At 43.8% G+C, this 23,210-nt stretch overlaps 1 protein-coding gene across 1 annotated transcript in view; it reads right to left on the bottom strand.

Moving 5' to 3' along the window:
- ERICH6 (glutamate rich 6) overlaps positions 1–23,210 on the bottom strand; it is a 399,063-nt gene that overhangs the window by 72,769 nt on the left and 303,084 nt on the right. The window contains exon 8 of the mRNA XM_085634907.1: positions 19,907–19,980. Coding sequence (XP_085491033.1) covers positions 19,907–19,980 — 74 coding nt within the window. The remainder of the gene's footprint in view (positions 1–19,906; positions 19,981–23,210) is intronic.

The raw sequence follows: 23,210 nt of genomic DNA, 5'->3' as shown, positions 1-23,210 counted from the left end.
CTCGTACAAACTGTGTTTTCAACGTATTTTTGCAATTTAAAGACATCTTGAGAAGTAACTATTTTTGAAGTACTGTATTGTGGATTCTTCATAGTATTTGGTCTTGTTTTAAGTATATACAAATATTGGCTATTTTTCTAAACTGGTGTGGTGTCCCTTTGTAGTGATTACATTGTATTACTCTTGGTTTTGTGCAAATGCTTTACACACTGCCTCTAAGATAATTCTGACTGCTTGTGCCAAGCTACCAAGGGGGTGAGCAGGGGTTATTTTACGAGTGTAACTCCCTTATCCTGACTAGGAAGAAGGGTCCCTTCTTGCACAAAGGTGCAAGCCCTTGCCAACTATAGACCCTCATTTCTAACAGGAACTATATATTTCATCGGATGATATTTAAAGCTGCACGCCCAGATCAGAAACACACTTTTAACAACTGCTCTTTTTTTGTAAGGCCAGACTTCTGCCATATCATGGTGGAACGACAATGTGGTTGAGGCAGATGATCCAACCCATTCAGAATAAGGGAGGACAGGCCTTCTTTTTTAACCCAGCTAAACTGAAAGTGATAATACAAGATAGAACCCAGTATTTTACGTTGGAAATAAAGGTTAATGAGTGGGGGACTCCGTTCTGAGGGGAGTTAAGATTTGGAAAGTTGTAAATTGTGCAAGGTAGTGCTCTATTGTTGTGTGATCGTGTTGAATAAGTATGAATTTGCTAGATGGTTATCTGGTATTGTGTTTCGGAAGGGGTTCTCCTTTTTGCTTTTTCTTATTTGGTTTTTTGGCTTGTAGATGAATTTGGGTATTATGATTTGACAGGTGCCAGGTGGAGTACGGGACAGCACTATTCATCATGTATGGACCAGGTTGGTTCAATTGCCACTTTTGGGTGGTGGGTGGTGGTGTGGGGAGGGGGGGGCGAGGGTGGGATGGGATGGGGAGGATAGAAGGAGCACTAACTTAGTCACCAGAAGGTCACAAATGTTTTTAGCTCTGTACTGATCGATTCCTTAGAGAGTTTTTATTCTCAAGGGGGAAGGGAAGATGGAAACCGTGGTAAAACCCCTTTAAGAGATAATAAGGCATCTGCGGAATACAGAGCCCGGGAGGGCAGTGTGGGACAGTTAAGATTGTATAAAGCTTTAGGCAAGGTTATGATGTGTATGGATTTAGGAACGCGATATGAGGGATAATAATCTGAGGGTTGCCACACCTGATATCTGCGGTTGGAACAACAGAGCTAAGAGACGGAGGTTGGCATCAGCTTTTAGGATGTGGATGTTCAGTATTATCTGTCTTCAAGAGACTCACCTCCCTTGGGGTAGGAGGAGTATCTTTTCTTATCTTGGAGTGGACCTTCTGGGGTGTACACAACAAGGGCTAACTTCCAGAGGTGCTACTATACTCGCCAAATAGTCCACCTGGATAGTACTCCATAAATTATAGGATAAGCTTCAGAGGTGGGTTATTATAGACTGGCGGATCCGGCGGTAGGTTTACGCCATGTTCAATCTATTGAGCAAATACGGATAAGGCCAACACCTTGGATTTTCTGAATACTGAACTTTCAAAGTGGCTGTCCCCATTGATACTATGTGGGGATTTTAATTTACACTTAGACATCAATAACAGATTAGATTCTCCTCAGGCATACACAGGGAGGAAGCCTCTACTTTTTAAGGCACTGGTCCGTTTGGTTGCTAATCGCAGTGTTGATGATATATGGGGGAAACATATGGCCCCAGACCCAGGATACACATTCTTCTCATGCCTGCCGAATAAGTTAGTTAAACTGGATACATTTTTTATTTCTAAGGCACTTAGTAATCAGACTACGATTGAGAGATAGTCTAGGTTGATATCTGATGGTTTCTTTAGTAGTGGGGTCACCTGACCCATTTTGAAGACATCAGGAAATGAACATTAGTTGAGAAAGAGGTTAATCAGATAAGATCCAAAGAGAAGCGTGTGGATGTAAAGGTATTCTGAGAGGTCGCTTAGGATATGGTCCAAAGAGTGGTTCAAGGATTTTGTTTTTAAAATGTTCTTTAGGGGGAGATGACCTCAAAGCTGTGCCAGGAGGATTTGGATTTGCATTCCACATGTGGGATTGAATGTAAAGTATGGTCAAGGAGCAAATAACTTTTGTATAGAAGAATTGAAGACATTTTTCTGCTCTCTTGGAAGGGTCACCAAATTTGATGTTAGATGAGGAGGGGCTATTAGTGGTAGTTCTGATTAGGTCCAAAAGTTTCTTTGGTCTGTTCTTGGCAGAGTCAAGGTGGGGTAACTTATTTGCATTAAAAATGAATGTTTAGGCCTGTTAAAAGGTTTATTTTGCCCAGTCGAATTGACAGTTTAAAGCTGCACTACAAGCTGCAATGGCAAACCTGAGACATGTTTTCAAGTTCTACTTAAGTGTGTGGCAAAACGAGTGCCACGGACCCACTAGTAACATTTAATTAATAGGCCCTTGGTATATGTAGCACCATATACCAGGAACTTATTACGTACATTAAATATGCCAATCAAATGTAAACCAATTCTCCCATGGTTTAGGTAGAGGGCATATGCACTTTAGCAGTGGTTTGCAGTGATAAAGTGTCCTAATGCCGACAGAAACAAAATTCAGAAAACAGGAGTGGTGACGGCAAAGATTTCAGGGAAGACCACACCAAAGATGGCAGGTCTAACAGTGTGAAAATTATGTTGTCACAGTGGTCTTAAGGTGTCCCAAATCACGCTTCAGACACTTACCAAGTTCTGGTTTTTGTTTACTTTCTTTGATTTAGGTCCTAACTACAAGTAGCGAAAATCTTGGTGTGGGGATACAAAATGACTCAGTCCAAATCGGTTCTGGCCTTTCTGGTCCTGCTTCTTGGCAGGAGGTGGAGACCACATTGTGCACAGGGGATAGGGCCTATTCAGGTACAAGGAAAACTCCTCCCACTACTCTAAATGCAACCTAGTTCTATTCAGCCCAGTTCGGAGTCATCCAGGAAAGGCAGGGCACACCTCAACTCCCCCAGTGGCTGTCTGCAGTGAATGCACATCCCCAGCCCCTATCTCTCTAAAACCAGGCCATCAATACACAACTCAGCAGAGGCACATAGGATGGCTAAGCAAGAAAATGCCTACTTTCTAAAAGTTGCATTTTCAAACCCACACTTTAAAAAACACCTTTACTAAAAGATGTGTTAATAAATTCTGAGTTCAGGGAACCTAAACTCCATCTTTCGACCTTGTCCCAGTAAGAAGTTATACATGTAAGATATTACAAAGTATCTCCCATGCTATCCTATGGGACAGATAGCCTGTCAATAGTGAAAAACGAAAAACACAGTATTTCACTATCAGGACATACCACACACCCAGTACATGTCCTACCTTTCACATACACTGCACCCTGCCCATGCAGTACCTTGGTCCTAACGTGGGGGTGACTCACATGTAAGGGAAGGTTAGGGCCTGGCAAGTGGGTGCACTTGCCAGGTCGACATGGCAGTTTAAACTGTACCCAGACGCTGCAGTGGCAGGTCTGAGAACCCTTTGAAGGGCTGCTGGTGTGGGTGCCACTATCTATGCTGCAGGCCCACTAGCAGTATTTGATATACAGTCCCTGGGCACACAAAGTGCACTGTACTAGGGTCTTAGAAGTAAATCAGATAAGCCAATCATGGAAACACGAATCCATAAACACAATTTATAGAGGGAGCACTTTCACTAATGACTGACTGCTTGGCAGTTATGCACATGGTTTGGTAGATGGAAAAAAAACATAATTTCCTCTTTATAATGTTAATAAAATGACTTGTTTTTGTTTATACAAAAATGTATTCATTGGATTTAGTAGAAGTGCAGGGAGGCCGCATTTATTTATTGGTAATTTGTAAGGCTATTTACATGCAGCTAGAAGCTGCTTCATTGAGCCAAATGGAAGGGCTGAGGGTACATGTATATTGAGAGTTCAAAGGAGAAGCATCACAGTTCCCGTGGGAAAAAAGAACCAAAAGGCAGAAAGAAAACGGGTAAGATCGAGACTCACTTGAAAGAGAGTCCTTACAGAGGAATGCAGGTTAATTAAGGGATGGGGTAAAATACATGGCATTAAGAATATTAACTGTCTTGTGACCAAGACAAGGGGAGATGAACCTCATTAGAAGGCACAAGCCATTACGTTTTCGAAGATCCATGGGTTTTCTTAAGTTTCTGTTTTTTCCCTTTTTCTCCACCACTTTCTCTCTCTCCCCCTCACTTGCCGTCCCCTGCCAGCAGGTCTGGGGTTATTTTGTGGCTGGGAACACCCATTCCCTGTGGCATTATACTGGACAGTTTAGGCAAGCACGCCCAGTCACCCCCACGACTACGCATCCTTTCTCCAACAAAGACCTTGCTTTCTATTTAGATACGCTCATGAGAAACCATCCTTTCTGACTACATTCACAGCCATCTGTGTACAACAGGAACCTGTATTATCTTTTGCAGCTGCATTGACACATGCATTTCTTTCAGTGCTCCTCATTTCTCACCAGCAGAAAAATTTGACCCACAGTCTGGGGGCTGTCCATGGGAATCGCTTGTCTTGGGATGAAGTCCTTAAATAGCTGTCTATGTGTACTATCATCAATTAGTCCCAGCTTTCCAACAAGAAGAAAAACTTTGCATTCTGAGACTTTTCATCTGGTTTTACCCTTCTGAACATGCAACTAGGGTATAGGCACATTGCTCACAAACTCAGTAAAGGTTTAGGAACTCAGGCTTTTTGATCAGTGAAGTCCATACACAAGCACAGTAGTCCAAGAGTGACAACATTGAATTTGACAATAAAAATGTCCAAACATCTCCACTTTTGTTGACAGCGTCGACAATGCCTGAATCGCAATAAATTGAAAGTCTTTCTGAGAAGCTTCCTATGAACTCAACCTGCCCTACATGTTGCTGGTCTTCCTATGCACATCTAAGGGACCGCCAGCAAGGGAGCATCTATCCTCCAGTGCAGTTTTGCAAGAATTGGACGTTTTTTTCTGGTGAAGCTAAAAAGGAACTAGGCAGGCTCTCTGTTATTCAAAGGACTAGACAAAAAAAGCATGGCTGTGGCTTTTAATTTAGTAAGCGAAGTCAGGGAAGTTCTTTAGCGTTGGAGTGGCATGGGCTGGTTTTTGGTTGTTTGGTGCTGCTTTGGTTCCACCATTTTGAGCATGTTACAATCACTGGATTCATTTTGGAGCAGATCTAGCTGCACTCCCCTGCCACAATATGTGTGTTACAAAATATTGTTGCATTTTTTAGTTCTGCAATAATATGTTCCAAGGTGTCTTCTGTGGTAAAGAGCGCTTTGTATTGTAGGACTTGCTTTTGTTCAAAATGTATTTGGGAGCCAAATGAAATTCCAAAGGTTTTGATGCTGGGGAAATGTATGAACATTACTGTAAGTACACCTGAGAGCGGGTTCTCCAAGACACCACTCCCAACTCTCAAACAAACTTTTACAAAAAGTAAAGCGTTGCATGTAAATGCAGTCCCCATTATAGAAGAAAGATTGTCCATCCAAGCCTCCGATGTAAGGACTGAGAAACTGCCACCTTCTTTACAACGTTAAACACTATATTATCTTGTTCAAAAAGGATTCCCTTTGATTGAAAACGCCCTTGATATTACAACTTCCGGTATTATTTGGACCGTGCTGACTTTTATTCGTCAGTGTGAAGTCTTTCATTTTACACCCTTAATTTACTGCACATGACTGTAAGTCAACATACATGTGGCTATACAGCACTGAGGCATGGGGTTTTGAACTAGTGGGCTTACAGGATCAGAGCAGCTGTTATGTAATAAGAAAGGATTTTCTAACAAAGGAAATGGAACCTGGAAGTATATTTATTGAATTGTGAAGGCCTTAATGTGCACAAAGTTTGGGATGGAGATTATATCCACGGTGGCAGGTCACCCACAGAGATACGTGCACAAGTCGTTGTGTCAGATACATTTTTTTTTTTTAATAGTTTTAGATTTCACTTCTTTTAGCGCCATTAATTTGCAACTGTTTCCCTCAAGCAACACAGATGGATTTGGTTTGGGAGAGTAGTGGTGCAGTGATGTACAAATTTCTTTCCGACCTTTTGTATAATTCTCATGCATTCATTGTAAGGTTTCCCTGTCACCATGGCCTGTTCCAAGTGTTCTTTGTGAATATGTGACTCACCCTTGTATCTCGTGCTCCAATCTCGTGCACATTGCCCTCTTCAGTCCTGTCTATTATCGCCTCGTGTCTCCAGCGTGTCGTGGAATGTTTACTTAAGATCTGGTTTGTGTTTGCTTTAGATCTGGTTTGTGTTCGTAGAAAGGAGATTCACAAACAACCTTTGCTTCATGCTACTGCGACCTGTGTGTCAGGGGCTATTGCATAAATATATTTCTTGGGGGATCGCCATGTCTGCTTTTTTCTGAAGGATTTTATCCTTACAAAGGCATGATGTGTAAATCATTTTCTAAAATCATTTTATTATTTTTTTTAAGTCAGACATGATCATCAAAAGTACAGCCCAAACGGCAGTTATATAAATAGCCATGGGAATAACCTTAGATAAAAAACACATAGTTATAAAATAACATACCCGGATGGTACACCAAAGCAAAATATTAATAGCATATTATATTTGTAAATAACCAAAACTACAAAAAACATAACAAATTCATGCCAATATACCTATCTGACCCACACTATTTCGACTATCAGATCCAAAAAGATTAATTCCCAGCATTAACATTGGCCTGTGGATCCCAATAAATCCTGCCCTGATTCGATCCAATCTTTTAATAGATCGAACACCCCTGTCTTTAGCCAGCGCCAATTAAGAATCGTATATTTCCCGAATGACAGCCCACCACTCCGCTGTCTTCAGGGGTAATGGGAAAACCCAAGCTCTGGAAATACAGAGCCTGGCCCAAACAATTATTATGGACAGCATCTGTCTCGGACAAGGATCAAATTTCGTTCTATAACCCAGCATAATCTCCTTAGGCGTGAGCTGTATGTCGTATCCAAGATAAGATGCTAAAAGTTGGGTAACTCCTGCCCAGAATTCCTGCAAAGCAGGACAGGTGGTGAATATATGCAAGATATCTGCTGCATAACAACCACATTTAGGACACTTAGGGCCCGATTCCGATGCGATTAGGAAGGACTCCTAACGGCAATTGCTCCATCCTAATCGGATCAGGAACATGTCTTTCCGACTGACTCGGAAAGGTTTCCGACTGACCGTGTACGATGTGAGTTAGGCGTTAGGAATACCCCAATCCGAACCCAATGGCATTTGAAATGACCGAGCAGTAAGGAGCAGAATCGTACGTCTCTACGGGGTGCGTTTCAGAACGACCGCGCACGATGCTCGATTCGGACAGCCTTTCCAAATCGAGCTGTCCGACTCAAATCGACAGTCAGAATCAGACTTTGGGGGCCTGTAGCAGACCCCCTGCACCTGGAGCCTTCCCAATCGGGCCTGTGGGGGTATGCATGGGTCCCCCTTACCAGCCATGCACAGTGTGGCAGGCACCAGGGGATGCCCGCCACAGGGTGCCCGACTTTCCCCAGCCACACCTTTCTTCAATGGGAGCCTATGCGTTTGGTCGTAACACAGGCTCTCATTGAAGTCAATTAGAGTCTGACTAAATAGTATCTGGAAGCATCCGGATGCATCGTACTCGGTCAGTCGGAATCTCCTGATCCGAATCGGTCGGAAACCATTCCCAAATCCATTCGGTCGGGAAGATTTCCAAACCGCATCTGAATCGGGTCCTTAGTCTTATCTGCCCCAGAGTTCCCATCCCACTTTGTGATTCTATCCGGCATGTAGTACAACATACACATAGGGGCCAATTATAATGTCAGTCGGAAAGCCTCTTACCACAGGTCAGAGACTTTCCAACCAACATCTCTGGTTTCAATTTCGACCACCTAATAACAATGTAGGCAGTCAGAGTTTGAAACCGTCCGGTCATTCCGGCTGGATTCCAATGGGCTAAAGGAGCCCATCGACCAGTTGGAGGCCCCAACGTAATCTCTGAGGATAGCGTTTCTGATGTTGGGATTACGTTGTCAGATTCCAAGAGGTTTTCCATGTCGGGCTTCTGACATTGAAAGTCTGTCAGAATGTGACTTTGGGGACCCTAGCAGGGTCCCCATTCCTCCACAGCCCCTAGTTGGAGGGCGTTAATCCCCAGACCGGGTGGCAGGCACCTTGAGGTGCCTGCCACGTGTGCAGGGATTACCAGAATCTCCTGTTTCTCCATCGGAGCTTGTGCTAAGGGCGGTTTATGGCTGCAGCACAAGCTACCGTAGAGAAATGGGAGTATGCAACCGCAACATGTGCGGTTGCATTGTAATGGCGGGGTCGGGACAACCAACCAAAGGGGGGAACAACCTTTACAACGCAACTTTTACAACGCACTACTATTACAACGCATTTTTTACAACGCATAATCCATTACAACGCATGACATTACAACGCATGACACTACAACGCATTTTTAAAAACTACCTTTACAACGCATTCCATTACAACGCATACTACCATTACAACGCATACCATTACAACGCATAATATTACACTATACTATCCAACACTTACCCTACTGATGCACCCCCTGGAGTTAGAATAGTAATTTTTACCCCTACACTATCCAACACTTACCCTACTGATGCACCCCCTGGAGTTAGAATAGTAATTTTTACCCCTATACTATCCAACACTTACCCTACTGATGCACCCCCTGGAGTTAGAATAGTAATTTTTACCCCTATACTATCCAACACTTACCCTACTGATGCACCCCCTGGAGTTAGAATAGTAATTTTTACCCCTACACTATCCAACACTTACCCTACTGATGCACCCCCTGGAGTTAGAATAGTAATTTTTACCCCTATACTATCCAACACTTACCCTACTGATGCACCCCCTGGAGTTAGAATAGTAATTTTTACCCCTATACTATCCAACACTTACCCTACTGATGCACCCCCTGGAGTTAGAATAGTAATTTTTACCCCTATACTATCCAACACTTACCCTACTGATGCACCCCCTGGAGTTAGAATAGTAATTTTTACCCCTATACTATCCAACACTTACCCTACTGATGCACCCCCTGGAGTTAGAATAGTAATTTTTACCCCTATACTATCCAACACTTACCCTACTGATGCACCCCCTGGAGTTAGAATAGTAATTTTTACCCCTATACTATCCAACACTTACCCTACTGATGCACCCCCTGGAGTTAGAATAGTAATTTTTACCCCTATACTATCCAACACTTACCCTACTGATGCACCCCCTGGAGTTAGAATAGTAATTTTTACCCCTATACTATCCAACACTTACCCTACTGATGCACCCCCTGGAGTTAGAATAGTAATTTTTACCCCTACACTATCCAACACTTACCCTACTGATGCACCCCCTGGAGTTAGAATAGTAATTTTTACCCCTACACTATCCAACACTTACCCTACTGTTGCACCCCCTGGAGTTAGAATAGTAATTTTTACCCCTACACTATCCAACACTTACCCTACTGTTGCACCCCCTGGAGTTAGAATAGTAATTTTTACCCCTACACTATCCAACACTTACCTTACTGTTGCACCCCCTGGAGTTAGAATAGTAATTTTTACCCCTATACTATCTAATACTTACCTTAAATGTAATTTAATATTATGCGTTGTAATGGTATGCGTTGTAAAGGTAGTATGCGTTGTAATGGTAATGCGTTGTAAAGGTATTTTATAAAAATGCGTTGTAGTGTCCTGCGTTGTAAAGTCATGCGTTGTAATGGATTATGCGTTGTAAAAAATGCGTTGTAAGTGCATGCGTTGTAAAAGTGTGCGTTGTAACGTCATACATCCAACCAAAGGCCGGTTGGTCCAGAGAGCGTGGCGATGTCGAGCAGACGTGAGTCCGTCCGACATTATAATCATGCCCATAGTCTTGAATTGTTGCAGTTTTATATTTATAGAGTGTACCGAGCCATCAATAGTCTTTAGAGCACTACGAATTTCCAAGGCAGAGATTTCATCGGAAAGCACCTTGCTCCACTTAGCAGCAAGAGCTACACTATCATCAACGCTGTATTAGCAAAGCCCTTGATAGATTGTACTAATTAGTGATTTCCTAGGTGCCTTGTATAAACAAGAAAGTAATTCAGTACCAACCAAGTCAGTTGTAAACTTACATCCTCACATAAAGAAATAGCTTTACTGCAGATATTTAAAGAAGAAGTAATGCAGGAGTTCAAAGGAAGCCTGGAGCCTAGCAAATGCACAAACTCTGTTAAGATCATAGAGAAGCTCTGTAATGTCAACCCCATATCTTAGCCAAACCTTGCCCACTGAATCGTGGAAAATGGCCGAGAACGCTGGGTTGTCCCACAGGGGCGTGTCTGCATGTATTAACGGGAAAGAGTATTTTGTGGATATTTCCCGCAATATAACAACCAATTCCCTAATAAACTTGAATCTAACTTCTTTAAAATAATTAGGATTCCCAAGTCTATAAAAACAGTCTATAATCTGTCCCTATGCAAGTCGATAACTGAAAATCGAGGGGTCTGGGTCACCTTGTGCTAGCAGATTACGAAGGCGACCCTTGAATGCCGCCAAAAAATACAACTTAAAATCAGGAAACTGCATCCATCCTGCCCTTACAGAATTGTTTTTAAATGCATAACACTTCTAGCCTGCCTGTAGCCTCAAATGTATGCTACCTATAGCACCTTCTAATTGTTTATAAAATGAGTTTGGAACCTGAAAGGGAATTGCCTAAAACAGGTATAGAAAGTTTGGTAAGACATTCATTTTGATAATATTGCATCAACCTATAATACTAATAGGAAGCCTATTCCAAAGCCTTAATTTATTAATAGCTGAAAGTAAAAGGGCCTCATAGATCAATTTAAGAATTTTTACCACCTGGATGCTTAGCTGAACCCCAAGATCCCGAGATATATTGCTGTTGAACTGTCTGCCATCGGGACTTCTGAATTAAGAAGGACTTGGGTTTTAGCTATATTTAGCCTATAGCCTGAGAATACTCTGAATCTGTTAACCTCATCTATAATATGATCCAGCATGATTGATGGATTAGATAAGAAAATAGCAACATCGTCTGCATATGCTGTGATTTTAAGTTCGCGATTGTCCGAAATCATAGGCTGTATTCGATCATTCCAATGCAGGGAACACAAATATGGCTCCATATATAGAGCAATTAAAAGAGGCGATGGTGGACACCCTTGCTGAGTACCGCGATGGATCTGAAAAGGCATAGAAGATAACCCAGCATAGGCTAACTGAGCACTAGAATTCATGTAAAGAGACTGTACCCACTTACAGAACCAGTCCCCAATGCCAAAGGCTACCATCGTTGCCAAGAGACTGTCCCATACAACATGGTTGAATGACTTCTCGGCATCTAAAAGTATCATACCTATTCTTAAGAAGAGGAGCAAGTCCAACGGCAAAGATCATTGCATTAGCATTAATAAGAAATATGAGAAGATAAGAACCCCTTTCATTTGATGGCTTACCTTTCTTTAAAAAGACTATAATATTGATCTTATTCCAAGTACCGGGCACTTCGTAAAATTTGAGTGGGATAGAGTCTTCTCCTGCCGCCTTGCCTGATGGCAGAGCTAGAAAAGCTGCCTCAATTTAACCTACTGTCATATCTTTCATAAGTGTAGTGACATGGAGCACCCCAAGAAATGGCAATTGCAACCCTGAACATATTCTGTAAATCCAGATATGTTAAAACCTTGGGCTGACTGTAAAGTTCCTGATGAAAAAACAAGAATTGTTCTTCAATAGCCTGAGGATGAGTATATACAGAGTTGTCCATACCTTTAATTGACTGGATTATACCCCTGGACTTTCTGTCAGGGATTAAGTGAGACAGTGCCCCCTTTCCCCATACTCATATTGGAGAGCCCAATTCTTAAGGTAGCTGTTTTTCAATCAGGTTTAAGTATAGGCCTGTTCATCAGTTCCCCTAGTAGCTATCGCGTGAGCACGCATTATTTCCAACAGTGTAATTGATTGACAAAGAAGCCTAGCACTGTCTTGACTGTACTTGTTTTTTACTAAGTATAAACTGTAATGTGATATCCCTAGTAAATGCCTTCATTGCATCCCACACCACCGGAGGACAAGCCGTACATACATTCACTTGCAGAAATTCCAAGAGTGAGCTATACAAATGCTTATAGCAATCAAGATTCTATTAATAGATAGCAAGGAAGTAGAACTGATTTCGCTATGCCCTGGCCGTGTGAAGATTAAGTGATAATAGTATGGAGTTGTGATCAGAGGTGATCTTAGGGCAGACTTCAATTTTTGCATCTTGAATCAGATTCCCACTAGCAAAAACCATGCCTAGTCTAAAGAAATGTTTGTGTGGAGATGTGTAAAAAGTGTAACCCGGCTTAGTTGGGTATAATACCCTCCATACAGTGTACACACCACATATATCTGCCCATATATTAACATCTGGGCAATCACCCACCTACCTTGCGGTTTGCTGCAGTTTTCAATATCTTAAGCTCTAGGTTCCTATCCACCAAAGTAGCTACCCCACGAATAGAAATAGATTGAGATGTACATGTAGTAGTATTGTAACCAAGATGCCTTAACAAAGAGCAATATTTATGAGCAAGATGAGTCTCAGTTAAAGATAATCGTTGCAGCTTATAAATTGCATTTCTTCTCCCAGACAAATTGGCGTTTACTAGACAGATTTAGTCCAGAAACATTCCATAACATACATTTTAACATAGTCATTAAAAAGTACCCCCTCTCATCATCATCAGGTGATCCGTCCCATGCCCAAGACCCAACTCACAATACACAACAAAAAACATCAAATCATAAAATGACCATTGATAGTTCTGACTCATTTCAACCCTCACCTCAAACACCAGCCTTTACAAAAAATCTCATTGTAGACCTACTTAAGTGGCCATCCTTGTGAACCCCTCACCTCTACCCGGTATCTAACTAAAGGAATCATCCCCCACCCATTGGCTGTCGATGACCATGACAGCCCAGAGAGACTCCCCACACTGCCCTACATCAGCACACACAGCTACTAATGTAGAGAGAAAAAAAAGGGATAAGCAAAAGGAAGAGTAATGAAATACAGGGCAACCCCAAATTCCTAGGAATGGAAAAAAGGGAACTGTAACATAAATGTCCCCCCCCCAGCTCTTAGAGAAGACTAAGCTCAAAAACCTCATGCCTATTTCAGAACTAGGATAGCAGAAGACATATCTAAAGTGCAATTCTACAATGCAGTTCCTTGTAGATTATGAACAGTGCACACAGCATCTTGCTCTGTATAACATATCTGTGTGTGTCGATCTTTAATGATATTTAACCTGGCAGGTTCCCATTAAAATACTTGTGCCCCAACAGCCTTCAAAGGATCAATTAGTATCCAGAACTTCCAGTGTCTATCCATAGTGGATTTGCACAGGTCAGAACAGACTGAGATCAACATTGCATCAACTGTCACAGGTATATCCTGGGCGGGCCTTTAAAGAAATTGCCGGCCTCAACAAAAAATTGCCAATGTAGATAGAATTGGGTGGGGATGTGCCAATTTGGCATTGCCTGTGGCACCATTACGGCCCCGGATTAAAGAAAGATGATGCGCACGCTGAATTTGTGAATCCTATTTTCCAGTCGCTGAGATCAGGAAATGCGTTCCCAAACAATTGTACTATGAACTGCCGGGGATAATGTCACCCTTCTTTCCTTCTGGTATTCCAAACACTAGGAGATTATTTCTCCTCTAGCGGTTCTCCAAATCATCAATTTTCATCTGGACAAACGACAACTGCCGGTCGTTATTCCCAGTGGATTTCACGGGAGCCGTTCCCACCTCCTCAGTATCGGTCACTCGCTGCTGTAGCTCAGCCATGTCCGTGGTGAAAGCTGAAACCTTACTTGTTACTTCTGCTAAACATTGCTGGATTAACGCAGCGTCTGCTCTGACGTGAGCCTAATGCTGCTGTGCTTCTGTTCACTGAGCTTGTAACAGATTGAGTATCCCCAGAAGATAAGGCTCCTATGCTCCACTTGTGTTAGATATTTCTGTAGTTTCTAAATTTACATCTGGTGAGGAATACCCTGAGTGAAAACCGCCAAATGAATCAAAACTACTCTCAGGAAGTTAGACAGCTTCAGGGTTATGGGAGGAAGCAGGGAATGGCTCAGCCTAGCGCTGTCTGTCTACCCTTGTCACAAGTTGATCTATAGAGTAAACAGTGGACAATCGAGAAATTAAACTCTTGACGTCTCCTTTTGAGGTGACCCAGTCATGCAGCGGACTCCTTTTAGCTCCACAGTTAGCATCGCTGTGTGCAGCCCTGTGCTTGAGGCTTGGAGTTACAGATCTTCCCAGGTGATTAAATTCAGATATTTCTTTCGACTTCTTACTGATGCCCCTATTACTCTGGAAGGGCTGTTTGTTTTTCTTCCCTTGCGGAGCATAAGGATATTGCCCCGTTAAGCCCCCATCAAGCTCCGCAGTATTGTCAATGTGGGAATCTGAAATGTCTGGACTAGCAGCAGAAGGGGTCAGGGTAGCCTGGGTATGCATAGATGGATCAGAGATCATAAACTGCTGCGGGAAGAGTTAACGCAGACACCATTGGGAGAGGAAATTTACCCCCCAAAATGCCTCTCCCGACAAGCCCCTGACCCCCACCATCAGAATCTCCCACATCTCCCTCATTTTGACTCACCGGAGACTCAAAGCCAGGATTATTAGCTGACACCTGCTGAAAGGAATTCAAAATAGCTGCAGGGAAGACATCTTCAAGTGCTCCAAGTGACCCAATCTCATGACAAACATCTGAATTCTGCTGCCTTAGCAACATTGTTGCCTCCGTGCAACAAACACTCCAGCATTGCAAGCGAAGAATCAGTATTACCCCCATTTGAACTGCTGCAATTATAGCGTCTGCCAAAGAAGACTCTTCCCCTGGTTCAAGTTGCTCCTTGCTGCAAGCCTGAAGCAGGATGACTGCTGTGCTAGACCTGAGTAGCTTTAAAATCGGGTGACCAACTTGAGAAGCACATCCCTCAGCTGGAACCAAGGGAAAACCTACTCTGTCCTCTGCTGCAATGGCAGGATGAAGATTCCCCACACAAGTTTTGGCTGTGTTTTGAACTGCTTGCCCACCTCAAGGTATGTTTGGGTGCTGTGGTGCCATAGTATTAAAATGCGACTCCAAGTTGTCAACAGAGACACGTAAACACGCCGTTTGCGGAATCTGCCGTAGAAGCACTGTGAGCTCCCACCCGTACAGCTGCCACATAAACGTCAAGTATGGATTCTCATAGGTCAGCAGCTGCAGGCAATAAACAAACACGCAGCTAGGCTAGGAGCAGAGCAGTTCGACCATGGCCGGCAGTGGTCAGAGAGCAAGTGGGGAGAGGGTGCTCACAGCTGCGGGATCAGCCCAACTTCTTCCTTCCACCTCCGGGCATGTTGTGTAAATCAAAGAGGAGGCATTGTTTGATGGAAATATTCTTTATATATGGTATTTTAATGTGTAATGGACTAGGAGTTTTGATGAGAGCAACAACAAATTAAATCTGTTACGCTGCTGGTACATTACAGGTTTGTTTTTATTGAGAAGTACAACAAATGTACATAATGTATAATTACATTTATTTTATGACGTTCCTAATGTGTGTTTACCTTGGATGTATTTTTCTATACATTTTTAAAAGAATAATTCATTTTTCTATCTGTTTGTGAACCCAGCAGCAAAGGCAAAACTAGGGTGTAGCAATTGTGGCCGGCGCAGGTAAGCGTGGTGGGGCCGGGCAGTGCATGGGTGACGCCGCCAATTTAATTAATTTATTTATTTTCCCTATTCTGCCGACTGTCAACCCCTCCCGTGCCCCACCCCACTGCGCTTACCTACACCGGCAGCGACTGGGGTGTAGTAAGAAATAGTGGGTAGGATGTGAAGGTATAGGTGTAGTAGGCAGTGTAGGGTGTAGATGGTGTGTGGTGTAGGCGATGTTGACTGATAATGGTGTAATGAATGTAGTTTATAGATGATGTTGCTGCTACAGTGTGGATGGTGTAGAGTATAGATGTGTATAGGAGTCATCCAGTATGGTTAATTGTATACGTAGCTGTAAGGTGGATGCAATTATATAGTGTGCATTTAGTGTATGCTGTACCTGATACTGAAAATGTTGTGTGGAATAGGCAATTGTGTATGGTTTATTTGTACACATGGTGATGCATGGTGTTTAGGTTGTAGGTAGAGTGTATTTGGCCAAACAGGTGCAATATGGAACTGTATGGTGTGGGTGGTGGTGAGGATGTAGAGATAAGGTGATGTAATGTATGGTGCAGGAATTGTAGCGAGTAGGTGGTGCTGCTTGGTATTTGTGGTGTAGAGTGTAGGTGGTGGTGTAGAGTTTACAGCTGGCGTAAACGTTTGGTGTAGGTGGTGGTGGCCAGGAGAAAGTGAAGGAGAAGAAGCAACATGTACTGGGGGAAGAGGGTAGATTGCAGGGAACTGCTGCTGTCTACCCTGAGGCCACAGAGGAAATGAGCAGCGTGGGTGAGTAAAGGGAAGCAAGATGGAAAATTAGGACATAGGGTGCCGGTGGTGGTACTGGGTGCAGATGGTGCAGTAAGGTGTAGTTAGTATAGGTATTAGTACGGGGGTGTAGAAAGTGTGGAATATAGTGGGGGTAGATGATGTACATAGTAGTGTATGATGTAGCCATGTCCGCTGTAGGGCATAGGTAGTAAAGAATAGGCTTGTGCTTCACAATGTAGGTGTTGGTGTAAGTTATTGATTGATGGTAATATGAGTTGTATGTGGTGATGCAAGGGCAAGGTGCAGGTGGCTATGTGTCATGCAATATATAAGTGGTAGAGTAGGTTGAAGGACATAGATCATATAGTGCATAGTTTGTGTGATGTAGCTCAAGTAGGGTTCATGTGATGCAATATGTGGTGTGACGATGATGGAGTCAGATGTAAAATGTTGCATACATGTCAGGGTGAAGGGTGCCTATAGAGATGTAGGATTTTCCATGTAGGTAGTAGCGTAGTACACAGTTGGTGGTGCAGATTATTTAACGTTGTGTATGTTGAAGGGCTTGCTATAGATGAGATGTAGAATATAGGTAGTGATGGAGGTTGCTTGTAGTTGTGTATGTCGTGTTGTGATTGCAGGTCTAGGATATAAGTGGTTGTAAATAATGTATGGGTTACAGGGTATGTACAGTGATGTGTACGGTGGAGGTGGGGGTAGGGTGTGCAGCAGAGTATAGATGATGTTTAAGTGTAAACATGTAAACAGAGTTTTTGTAGCAGGTGGAGTAGCAAGTTATTAGCGTTTGTATAAGATGGAAAGGAGTATGGTGTAAGTGATGATGTATGTTTAGTGTGCAGAGTGAGACTTTATGTCGTAAGTGGTGGCATAGTAGGGCGTGGGAAGTGTTGCGTATTGGGTTGTATATTGGAGGCAATAGTGTAGTATATAGGTAGTGTAGGACATAGGTGACAGTTCAGGAATAGCTAGTGGTGTAGGTGTAGAATTTCAGTGGTGAGCCAAAGGAGTGAAGATGAGGGTGCACATGGAAGGGTGGTAAGAGACTGTTGCTTTTTCCAGATCCCACTTGAGGCATGAGTAGTTTGGGGAAGTGAAGATGAAGGAGTAACATGGGAAGGGGGAGATAGCAAGGAGGTGAATATTCGAGAAGCACAGCTGACTACTCCTGCATTCAAGCTGCTAAGAGAGAATTGCAAGAGCATAAAGGATGAAGCAATGTCTGCGGGTGTGAATTTAGGGTGAGTTGGTTGTACAGTGCTAGTAATGGTGTAGATTAAGGGGTATATTTATTAGTTTTGTGGAGCAGGGCAGTGCAGCAAGTCACCTTGCTGCATTGCCCTACGCAAAAGGGAAAGGGCAGGAATGCGTCATATTTATCCAATACGGCACATTCCTGACCTTTTATTTTGCGCTGGTGCTGTTTTAGCAGCCTAGCTCAAACACAGGCACCCTTGCACCATGGTACCATGTTGAAGGTAGTATAGAAAGAAGAAATAAACAAGGAGAAATAAAGATATTTCTCCTCGTAATGCCTCTCCTGGGGAGGTGTATCTTTTTTGGCGCATTCCCAGGTTTACAAGGTCTTGTAAATCTGGGAATGCATCAAAAACCATGAGAGTTGCGTGGGAACACCCACGTAATGCCCATGGCATGCCTACCCAGAGCAGAGTAACACAACACAGTGATTTGCGCTGCGTTGCGTTACTCCATATTTTTGGAGCTACTCACAGACACTCAAAGCCACGCAAAGGGGCTTTGCATAGCTTCAAAAATATAACTTAAGGTTTGTGTTGCTCTTGCGCCATGTTGCATGGTGCAAGGGCGAGGCAAACCGTGTAATAAATATGGCCTTAAGTGTGCAGGTAGTGCCTTGGAGAGTGAAGCGGGGGCATCTTGTGCTTGACGGGGCGACTTGGTACAGAGTACCTTGTTGCACAGTCCCACTAAGAAAACAACTTGAAAAGAAGGATGCAGTATGGAGAATGCGAATATCAATATAGTGCATTCTAAAGGAGATCTGCCTGCTCTCTGCCAAGGAAATACGAGTACGCTGCAGCGGTGGAGGTGAGGAAGTGGTATTTGATGGTTCTAGTTTCATGATAGATATGGGTGGTGTAAAATGTAGGTTATGAATGCTATACATGATGTGAATTGTAGGGTGTATCTGGTACAATGAATGGTGTAGATGTGATTTGGGTTTCTGGTGTAGGTGGTGGTTTATTGTGTATGTGGTGGTGTAGGGTACCTGAGGTATAGCTACAGGTGTAAAGTGATGATGTAGGTCCAGGGTGTAGTCTGTGGTGTAGGTGATGGCATAGTTGTGCTCTCATCACTGCCAAAATATCTACAAACCCAGCTGATCCTCAAGAAAAGATGATTGTGGCATGTTCACAACAAAATGCTTTGTGGCCTGAGGAACACCACCAGAGACACCCTTTTGGCAAAAAATGTGACCAGTGCTGGAACTTTATAATCTACTGTTTACTACCACTGCAATAATTACTCCCTATGGCACTTAAACACCACTACCCCACAACTAAAAAGAACATTTCTAGCTCTCAAGTCGAAGGAAGCCACACCGAGAAATAGATTTCTACCTTCTTATCTGGTTTGCATAAACCTTTGTTCTCTAAATAGTGATTTGTAGTGCTGAAATCTATACATTTTAGACATTGAGTGTAGAGAAGAGAAATCTTTCATAATAAGGCAGCACCATATTTGGAGGTAGTCTGACAGGGACACTAACACACTGAAACAAGGTGACACAAAGTATTATCTCTGTCTACTTATAACACTCCTTTTCCTGTTTTGCACCCTCTTCTCCTTTCTTGCCTTTTTGCTCTGTCTCTAGGCAATTTTCATAAGCTGGCACATGGTGAATAAATTGTCCATATTCCTTGGTTTGTGCTGCATGCCAGTCCCTCTCAATCACTTACCCTACAGACTCTCATTTTTGCAAAAAGGAATCATGATTCATTTACTAGGTGAGAAAACTTTTATCTTTGTCGGTCTGTGTCTTATATGTTTATGATCCCAGAGTACTCACCCTGGTCATCTGAAAGATCATGATTTAAATGTTATGCTTTGGTGCTGCTCAACTACTTGAGAGCTATGGCCAGAATATGAAAATTGGCTAAGTGGCACTACTTGGCACCCGACTGATATTTAAAGCCAGTTTACTTTTCTTGTGGTGCTGATTTAAGGCAGCAACAATCAATGTTCATATTTTTGAGTATTAAATAGTCACTTACATTCAGAAAGGCTGGCAGTATCTGTTGTTGCCGTCATTGAGGCATAGTATTTTGCCATTTGTCTCTCTCTTAACCTACAAAACAAAAACATAAAGCAGACTACATTCAGAAAAATACTTTGATAGATATGAGAATACTGTTAGGAGCATTTTCTATATCAGGACTTTTAATGTAGGATCTGAACGTTCCTTTTAACATATCCTTATATTCCACTGCCAACAGCTATACTGGTTGGTAAAGGCCCTAAACTAGAGTTATACATCCAAGTCGCAGGCAAGGGCCTATTCTGAGGAGGAGGGATTTTAACAATCAGTATGGACAATGTAAGAAGGCCTTGAATAATCCACCCACCTACATGCACACTGGAATGTTGGAGCAGAAGGCCTATATTAGCCATTATTGGCCAGAGACACTTAATTATTTTCGAAGAAGCTCACAACATTCCAATGTTTCAATGTAGCCTCTACCGACCATTAAAAGACCACTCCAGCATTAAAGGCCCGACCTGAAGGCGAGGGCCTTTAAAAAGGGAGTGGGCCTTTATTTGCCGGTAGAGCTTGCTATGGAGGGCTCTAAGACTAGTAGAACATTCCTTCCCTAGAGGGCAGAATGTTCTAATCTGTAAAAAATGGCCTCACAGGCCCGAGGGGGTTGAAATACCCTCGGGCTCCCTGAGGCCTTTATTCACAGCTGTTGATGTGGGCAAGCAATGGAATGTTGATGCTCCGGGTTTCTACCGGCCATTAGAAGTCCGGAGAACTCCATTGTTTTCAATGGAGCGTTCAACATTCCAATGTTCAAATATGGTTCAGATCCACTAAAAATTTCTTAAAAATTCAACCAAATGCCTCATTTGGCAGTATATATAGCTATCCATTTAATCTGTTGATGAATGTTCTAAGAAAATAACTTTAATTGATATTCCCTTTATCACTTTTAATAATTAGGTTGATGATGGCCAGCTTCATTTATATTTTTTCACCCAATTGTATATGATTATTTGGTAAGAGGGGAAGAGAAAGAGGGAAAGGGGGGTGTAAGAGGATGATAGATTGGTGCAAGAGGGGTAGAGAAGGGGCTACAGTGAAGGGAAAGGGGTAAGAATAGGAAAGGGACTTTTAAAAAGTAAAAACAAACATTGGAAAGCCAATAGGTATGGCTTACAAATGAAAATGCCAGGCAGAGCTATTCGGTTGGCAGTGTTTGTTTGTTTTGGTGTCAATTTCTGTTTTAATGGAGCCTCAAAGGCAAAACGAGTCACGCTTCCTTCTGCCTGCCACCCACGCTGCAACGTCATGTGCCAAGAATAAAAGACAAAGGATATATCTTTGATGTAGAAAAGGAGAACGAGATTGCCATCCAGCGGATGAACTGCACAATGTGAAACTAGAAAACTTCGGATCAATCCCGGCTCCAATGCTTGATCAAATTGTGTGTTCCAAGGCAACTGTTCTACGTCACCGAGCCCCCTTTTTTCATTAGGTCTCGCCTGACCCAGCGCATGCGCTGGTCTGGCAAAACTTATTGAGAGGGCTCCAAAAAGTGCTACCAGGCCAGCCTAGAGCTACAGTGCATGTGCGCGAGCGCGCGCTGCGCTTGACCGCGATTACTTTCACTTTCGGCCGCTTTGATGTTTGATCGCGATCACAATCACTTTCTCGGTTGCACGGCCGCTTGGCATAGCCAATAGGTCTCACTTTTGGGACCTTATAAGTATTTAGTTATGCAACTATTGCATGGGTAAACACTTATAAGGTCCCAAAGGCGAGACCTATTGGCAATGCCAATGCTTGTTATCACATGCTAGCACAGTCAAATACGCGAGTTCAGGATGTGCATTTACATATTGTATTTGATTTACTAGACTATATTGTTGCTTCACATATAATGATAATCTAGGCTTCATAACAAAATGTGGAGTGTTATTGTTGGAGCCGGCCTCGTGGCGTGGTCCTGTTCCCCCTCGCTAAGCCGCACGAGGTCCCATGCACCTCGGGGCTCCTCCATTTTGGATTATACGTCACTCCACGTGACCACCTACGTGACCCCGCTCCACCCGGCCTCTGTTCCAGCGAGGCCCGACATCGAGGCGCCAACCCCTGGCCCGGGGGATACCACGTGAACCCTTCCCACTCCCGGCGGAGGGCAGTATCGATGGGACCCCCAACCGTCCTTCCACACCTAGGTGCGATCGCCCCACAGCTCTCTGGGGCCTGGCGCCTCTCCTGCTGGGTGTCTGGCCGCTCCCTACTCGGCCACTCCGCCCCCTCCGGGCGCAAGGGTCCGGACATCAAAGGGCGCCAGTCCTATATCTGGGGCGACCCGACAACAGGACAATAGTTGTATCCTGGAGTCAAGAGCCCTGCTGATCGGATCGCGGCTGACCCTACGGAAGAAGACTCATCCTGAACCCACACTCTGAGCCCTGCTGACGACGTCGCGGCTCCACCGTGCTTAAAGACCTTCACAAACCTTTGGGGCCCTGCTGACGCTGTCGCGGCCCGACCTTGTTGAACCTTACCATCAGAGCCCAGCTGACCTCGTCGCGGCTCGACCGAAGCGGACCTACCACCGGAGCCCTGCTGACTGTGTCGCGGTTCGACCCAAGCGGAACTACCACCCAAGCCCTGCAGACGCCGTCGCGGCTTCCCACGTCCGAGCCGCTCTGAGACCAGCACTCAAGGTCTGGCGCAGAGCCCTCCCGTACCTGGTTGGTACTAAGACTGTCCCGCTACCCTATCCCTCTAAAAGACATTGAGACTCTTACTGGATCCCTCGATCCCACTGTAAATATTGAACGTACTACTGCTGATAAAGAACCAAGTCAAGCAACTGATATTGAGTCCTGTGTGGTGGTATTACTGGGCCTAGTACGATCATAGGAGAAAGACCTCCCCGAGGGGGCTTCTCAGCGGCGCTCGGCTATAACCTTGCGGTAGGAAGGTGCCCCGGAATAGTCTCCCCGACTCCCCGGTGGTCCTCCCTCCAACATTTGGTGGCCAGCGACGGGATCCGAGCCAGACGCAATCGTACAGGCAAGTAACGCACCCACTACCTAACCAGACGGAAAAAGAAAAGGGAACCATGGACGGCCAAGAGGCAACCGTGGCCGCAGCCTTCCAGCCGGAAAGGTTGGAAGAATACACCCACAAAGAACTGAAACAATTCTGCAAGGACAAAGGGATCCCAACCACAGGATTGGGCACCAAGGAAGAAATGCAGAAAGCCCTGAAAGCCTGGGCAGAACCCGAGACCACTCCACCCCGAGCCGAAGGGACCTCGGCCCGGGACGGAAACCTGCCGA

This window comes from Triturus cristatus, chromosome 11 (assembly GCF_964204655.1).
Source record: "Triturus cristatus chromosome 11, aTriCri1.1, whole genome shotgun sequence".
In the NCBI taxonomy this organism is placed as follows: domain Eukaryota; kingdom Metazoa; phylum Chordata; class Amphibia; order Caudata; family Salamandridae; genus Triturus; species Triturus cristatus.
Note: the sequence above shows the minus strand (reverse complement) of the source record. Positions and strands in the feature narration are given on the sequence as shown.